The sequence below is a fragment of the Haliotis cracherodii genome, unplaced genomic scaffold, assembly GCF_022045235.1.
Source record: "Haliotis cracherodii isolate W230 unplaced genomic scaffold, xgHalCrac1.p SCAF_16, whole genome shotgun sequence".
NCBI lineage: Eukaryota > Metazoa > Mollusca > Gastropoda > Lepetellida > Haliotidae > Haliotis > Haliotis cracherodii.
The window spans coordinates 17,991,688-17,998,400 of record NW_027266271.1 but is presented as its reverse complement, the minus strand read 5'-3'; the positions used below and the strand labels follow the sequence as shown (position 1 = coordinate 17,998,400).

Below are 6,713 nucleotides of genomic sequence, written 5' to 3'. Positions count from 1 at the left end.
TTATTGTTTTTTGTTATTTTTCAAGTGAATCTGAAACAAGTGCTGGTTCATCTGGACGCTTGCCGTAACAGGCGACAATGCTTGTCATAAGAGGCGACTATCTGGATTGGAGGTTAGCGTTGCTAACATGGTTGATGCATGTCATCGTATCCCAACTGCGTGGATAGATGCTCATGATGTCAGTGGAATTTTTTGACTCGATTATTTACAGACCGCCGTCATATAGCTGGAATATTTCTAAGTGCTGCATTTATCAACAAACAAATAATGTGGTTGCTATGGCGGTCATATTCAAAGTCAGTTTTTTAAAAATTCAGACAAATTGGTGTCATTGAGAACAAGCGTGTTAAATTTTGACATTGTTGGTTAATTGGTTTCACCAGTACATCTGATGTTCCAGTGCTGACAGAAATTTTATTAAGATGCTGTCTTTGAGGAGATTGTAAACAGGACTACATGTCTAGGTGAACACAGTGACATGGCATGCTTTTTTTATCCTGAGGTTTGAGCTTTGGCCTTAGCATGTACAACCCTTCCTTCCAAGAGTGTCTACTAGCCAAAATCAAAGTCTAGTTTCAGGAAAACTTTGATATGGTCTGGTGGACATTCTTGCCTAGGGAATATACCTTCAACCTTACTAGAGTGACATGACCCAGTGGAGATAGAAGCTGCATGTCGAAGAGTGATGTTATACAACATTTCCATCAATCAATTTCGGTCAGTCAAGCAAAGAAAGAAAACAAGGAACTAATGGGATCTGTTTATTGTTACTATATCACACATAAATCCAATTATTCATATTAACATTGTGAATATTTCAGAATCAGATTAATACATAATAACAAACGTGAGTACCAGAGATAGATGAAATATGCCAAGAACAAACATGTTTTGGAAAAAAAAATCAGAAATTTGTATATTTGTAAATGGGATATACCATATTCCTCTTTTGGACGTTGGGAATCCCATACACACACGCCCCTAATTTATGTTGGGTCATATGCACTGTCCAATAAATAGAAGCCATGTGATTAATAATGACGGTTTCCTTGAAATGCAGGGGGGCACGGGTGGCCCAGTCGTCTAAGGCGCCGCGATTCGCTGTGCAGAGTTGCGTCCCTTGGGCACGCCAGAAACCTATGATTGTGGGTTCGAATCCCGGTTCGCCCCGATTATGTTTCTAGGTTTGTCAGCACCATACCCGTGCTCGTGGGTTTCACCGAAGTGGTAAACGTCTACGACCTGCATCACTTGGGGCTTTCCTCCCACATTAAGCTGACACGCCGCGATATAACTGGAATACTGTTAAAAGCGGCGTTACACCCAACTCACTCACTCCTGGAAATGCACCCTTTGTATTACTGTAGCACTTGGGATTCGGTAAGGTTCTGAGTTGCCACTGTGCCAGCATTAAACAGTATAGACACCGGGTAACTGCCTTGCAAGGAGACATCAAATAGAGGAAATATGGTACTATGCTAATAATGTTTGTTTGTTTATTGTTCAACACCGCACTCAGCAATATTCCAGCTATATGACGGCGGTCAGTAAATAATCAAGTCTGGACAAAACAATCCAGTGATTGACATCATGACCATCGATCCACACAATTGGAATACGATGACATGCATAGACCAAGTCAGCGAGCCTGACCACCCAATCCCGTTAGTCGCCTCTTAGGACAAGCATAGTTGCCTTTTACGACAAGCGTTGGTTGCTGAAGACCTATTCTACCCCAGGTCTTCATAGATCCTGTACTAATCCACATATTATCATTTGTTGGAGATTGTTTGATTTCCACCTATTCCAAATATTACCACTGAACAATGCTGTGTACGAATCTGAAAGCTGAAATCATAATTCAGACCTGGAGAAATATTCAATAGAGCAATACAGGACAACCTCATCTTCAGAGTTTCTGATTTCAAACTTTAGTTTATCATTTGACGTCGGCTCTGACCAGAAGTCCACTCTCAGAGTGTCCCCAAGACTGCATTCCTTCACATAACTTAACTCCGCAACCTTCACAGGTCGATACAGTTCCAGCACATTAGCTGACTTCTCCATTTCATATTTAAACCCTGCAAAAGCCTCCAGGCAAAATTTTAAATAACCTGTCCAGTTCACATGGAAATACGTATCCGTATCACTTGGCTGTACTGTCAGTGAGTATGAGCTGATCTCTGATTGGCTGGGACGTGGTGATGGTTCCATACGCAGAGCACTTCCTGTCATGTTGATTTTTGAATATTTTTCCTTCCACCAGTCAGGAAGTGCTGCAGGACGGCGGGTTTCCTTGGAAACCGAAACTGTTTGTTGTTGACAGCTTGCAAGAAGCAGACCAGTTTTTGATTGAGTCACTCTGGTTTCAAGGTTTGTCGAGGAGTTCCCATGGTAGAGGAGCTCCTTGTTCAAGTGGAGGGGACTCTTGGCGACAGAATACCCGTACATCTCCGGCTGGATTTCGAGTCGTGCAGATGCGATGAATGCCAAGTAATGATCGTAAAGCCTATGGAAGTCAAGGTAGGACCGGTCGTCATGAGGTATTGGGTTGAAACTGAGCGCTCGCCCTGACTCGACAAGGTTCAACACGTGCCATGGTTTCACATGGGCTGCAATAAATACATGTCCAAAATATACTACTGAAAACAAGTTAAAGAACGCACGATTTTTCTAATGACAAAGTAATCTGTCACGGCTGGAGGAATTGCAACACAGCCTTCCAATTTTGGGTCTTTACTTGTTTTGAGTAGTATATATTCTGTTGTTTAATGCCCTGGGATTGGATGGTCAGGCTTGCTGATTTGGTTAATGCATGTCATCGTATCCCAATTGAGTGGGTCCATCCTCATGATATCAATCACTGGATTGTCTTTTCCAGACTTGGTTATTTACAGACCACTTTATATAGCTGGAATATTGCTGAGTGTAATGTTAAACAAAACACAAAACAAAAACAGTAAATTTTCACCAAAAAATCATCTCTGTCAAAACTACAATATACAATTTGTACAAGTTTTAGAACCTTGCTACTAAAATGCAGAGTTGGAGAGACACAGTCGGTAGGCACAACAAGGGAATATTGAATAATTTAGTCAGTCTGCATAACAGATGGAATAATGGCTGCCAGTATAACAGTTTTACAAGAATGTATACAGTTTTACAAGAATGTAAACAGTTTTACAAGCATGTATACAGTTTTACAAGAATGTATACAGTTTTACAAGAATGTATACGTTTTTTCAGAATGGAGGTGCACTAAACATCTGATTAACATCCAAGAGGTATACCCCCTGTGAAGATCCAGGTGAGAATTGGTTTGTTTATTTCTTGTTTAACGCCGCCCTCAGCAATATTCCAGCTATATGACGGCGGTCTGTAAATAATCTGGACCACACAATCCATTGATTGACATCATGAGCATCAATCCACGCATTTGGGACATACATCAACCAAGTCAGCAAGCCTGACCACTCCATCCCATAATTTGCTACTCATGCTTGTAAGAGGCGACTAACGGGATCAGGTCTTCAGGCTCAATGACTTGGCTGATGCCTGCCATATCTCAATTGTTAATATTGATGCTCATCATATCAATCACTGGATTGCATGGTCCAGACTATTATTACAGACCTCCGTCATAGCTTGAATACTGCTGAGTGCACTATGAAACAACAAACGAACAAACAAACAATACTACATGACGTTTTCAAACAATTTATTAAAGGATGCCTAAAAAAAGGGGGATGAGCACACCCCCCTTGATGAGTTGATCAATGGATGTGTCAGTACAACACAGTTTTGGAATACTCAAACATCATCTCAAATCTAGTAGATTTACCTTTGCCATCAAATGCTTCATAGGGGATTCCCCCAGGCAATGACAGAACACACTGATGTGGAGAGGGAAACTGCCGCTTCACTCCATGGCCTATCTGCTGAGCAATGCTGTAAGAACAATCGGATCATAGTAATATGATCATGTCATTACAAAACACAGTAGGTCCCAGAGCAAAAGATAACTTTTTGAGCAATTGAGTTTTTACTCTAGGGTTTCTATTTTAATTGGGATTTTACATTTTTCATTGGGTAACTAATATTTTTTCACTCATCTGTTCATCACTCTATTAGATTTTTCCCAAAATTAGTAAACATTTTAAGATTTTAAAAAAAATGAAATAAGGTTTTAGATGTATATAACTGTTTTTAAAATATACGCTTGACTCGGAAAGTAAAGTATCTTATAATTATGTTTCGGTAATTAGCTCCTTTGTACACATGCTGAAAAAGCTTCATTGGGTATTTATGTGTGCTGTTTTCATACATTTGAGCGTTTCATTTAATGCAGCCGTTCCTGTATGCAAGTTAATTGAAAGTAATTGGGTTTTGAATATGTTTTGGGGGGGTGAGGGATTTTACACGAATATGCTGCTTATCTGCAGCTCTGGGTCCTGGATTGAATAATTGAAGAATACAAAGAAAGAAACAATCAATTAGTTAATCACATTTCTGCCGTGTTAGTTCAGTTAATAAACTTTCAATTTTAATGAAGACCGGTGTGAGCTGCCAAAATCTACACCCTTCAGAACATACCAGGGTAGATTCTGGGAGCTCCCAGAATCGATCCCCAGGGTAGATTTGGGGGACTTTCCGGGATCTACCCCCCTTTCCCAGAATCTACCCCCAAAGGGTATAATCTGGGAGTTCCCAGAATCTACCCTGGTGTAGATAATAATAAATTGTTATCAAATCCAAAAATTCAAAATGTTGTTTTATACATGCAAAGGAGAAATAAATATTGTTTAAACTAATAAGAAATATCTTACAAATCACATTGACTTTAACTCAGTAGTCATCATCAATTTGTAAGTTCGAAATTTGGTGTTGAGAATTGTGTGAGGAAATGTCTTACACTTCTGTTATTGAATAAGCTTTAACATGCTTTGTGAATAGACCTACCTACTTTTTATTGCATATAAAATCATTTTGAAACCAATTATAAGTATGCACTTGTGTCTGTAAGTACCTTTGTTTGGGGAGGCATGTATCACAGTATCAAGAATATATTCTATACAAGACATCACATCATTAAAAGCATCTAATTATTTGTCCATTTACATTCTTATTCTTCTAAATATAGTCAGATAGGTGTAATAAATTTCACGAAGCAAATGTCATTGTCTTAGTCAGAGTTTCATATTATTATCAATAACAAATAGTGAAAACTAACATAAAATATGACAGCAATTTTATTCTGAAAACCAATATCCAATGATTTCGTGAATTATTTCAATCGCACTGGACATTTATCACTACGTTAAAGTGTTCATGGAGGTTGGTAAGATTGACCAGGAGAGATCAAGTTAGATGCATCCTCAAAAAGAAAACTTCATGTACATTCGTAAAATAAAAATGTTTAAATCAACAGGGCTGGAGTAGATTCTGGGAGCTCCTAGCTTATAGTTATAACCCGACGTAGATTCTGGCAACTCCCAGAGTATAACCCCGGGGTTTGATTCTGGGAAAGGGGGTTAGATTCTGTGAGCTCCCAGAATCTACCCAGGTATACTTTGAAGGAGTGGGGAGGGTGGGGGGGATATACTTTCAGACTTTACACCGGGTTGACTCATAGTTTTCAACTTATTTATTCTTTAATGCGATGTTACCATGGCTACTATAATTTTTTTACTTAAAAAATATTGTTAATACATGTACTATTGATCAGCTTGTGAATGAATGGAGCAAGGGGCATAACTCTGTCTTCATTGATCAAAGGTCAATGTGCACATTTTATCTTCTGATGAAATGTGTACTGTACACTGTTGATCTAAAATACATGAGCGAACTAAATAATGCAGTCAGACCGTGGTCTATTCTAAGTGAACACATATATAAATAAATCAATTATAGAGACTTACGTAGCATGAATGTGCTTATCACGTTTTTTACGACCTGGATCGCGGTTACAAAACTACCATAACATACTGGTCGTTCTTGACATGATTTGTGGTTTCTAAACCTGTATAATGCAATTTTAGATATTTTCCCGTGATAACACCAACGGCTAGAAAGCCCGAGTTGGATTTCTAATAACTGATCCATCGATATATTAAGGGGCTCGAGTGTTTTCTGTCGTTCTTTCTTACCGAGAAAAGCACAGGATAATACTTTTGGATGTCATAGCGGAAAGTCGGATTTTCGCAGTGTTCAAAGGGAAGTAACTTCCGCATCTAAGCTACTTGAAGGATTATAAAGCGCCCTTAAAATATATCAACTTTGAACACCTGGGAGTCAAAGGCATAGTGTGTCATACAGACCCTGATACAAATATATCAAATACAGCCCATGCAAGTCTATAATGTTTGGCAAGTCTAGATTACTGCAGTATCTGAAAATGAAGAGAGTCTCTGGGCTCCTTTTTATTATATTTTTATTAAGAAAATTGAACAACTGTTTTTTTCTGTACTATACGTTCATCTCCGAGACCAGGGGTGGTATTCATAAGAAAAAAATTAAGTCTGAAAAAAAATTAAGTCTTGTTAGTCGATCAAAGGCAAGACAAGCGTTTTTATTAATTCGCAGGAACATACTGGTCAGTAAATAAAATATGTACCCCCTATATGGAAATAAGTAAGTGCTATATATTGATATATATGGGGGTTTATATTTTAGTTATTGACCACAAACGAGTTCCTGTGGCATAATTATAGTCT

At 38.6% G+C, this 6,713-nt stretch overlaps 1 protein-coding gene across 1 annotated transcript; it reads right to left on the bottom strand.

Annotated features, from left to right (window-relative positions):
• Window positions 1–1,767: 1,767 nt before the first annotated feature.
• LOC139463448 (uncharacterized) lies at window positions 1,768–6,195 on the bottom strand. Its single transcript, XM_071244715.1, has 3 exons — window positions 6,147–6,195; window positions 3,842–3,948; window positions 1,768–2,612 (listed from the first exon to the last, which is right to left on the bottom strand). Exons 1-3 carry the CDS (start codon window positions 6,179–6,181, stop codon window positions 1,855–1,857), a joined length of 900 nt encoding a protein of 299 aa, XP_071100816.1. The 5' UTR covers window positions 6,182–6,195; the 3' UTR covers window positions 1,768–1,854.
• Window positions 6,196–6,713: the final 518 nt, after the last annotated feature.

Bases quoted from the DNA above. Each gene is read 5' to 3' on its own strand.
- LOC139463448 (XM_071244715.1), bottom strand. From the start codon at position 6,181: ATGACATCCAAAAGTATTATCCTGTGCTTTTCTCG. The intron at 3,949-6,146 runs GTAAGAAAGAAC...TTGTTCTTACAG, and splicing joins ATTATCCTGTGCTTTTCTCG to CATTGCTCAGCAGATAGGCC. The intron at 2,613-3,841 runs GTAAATCTACTA...TATTTATTGCAG, and splicing joins TGAAGCATTTGATGGCAAAG to CCCATGTGAAACCATGGCAC.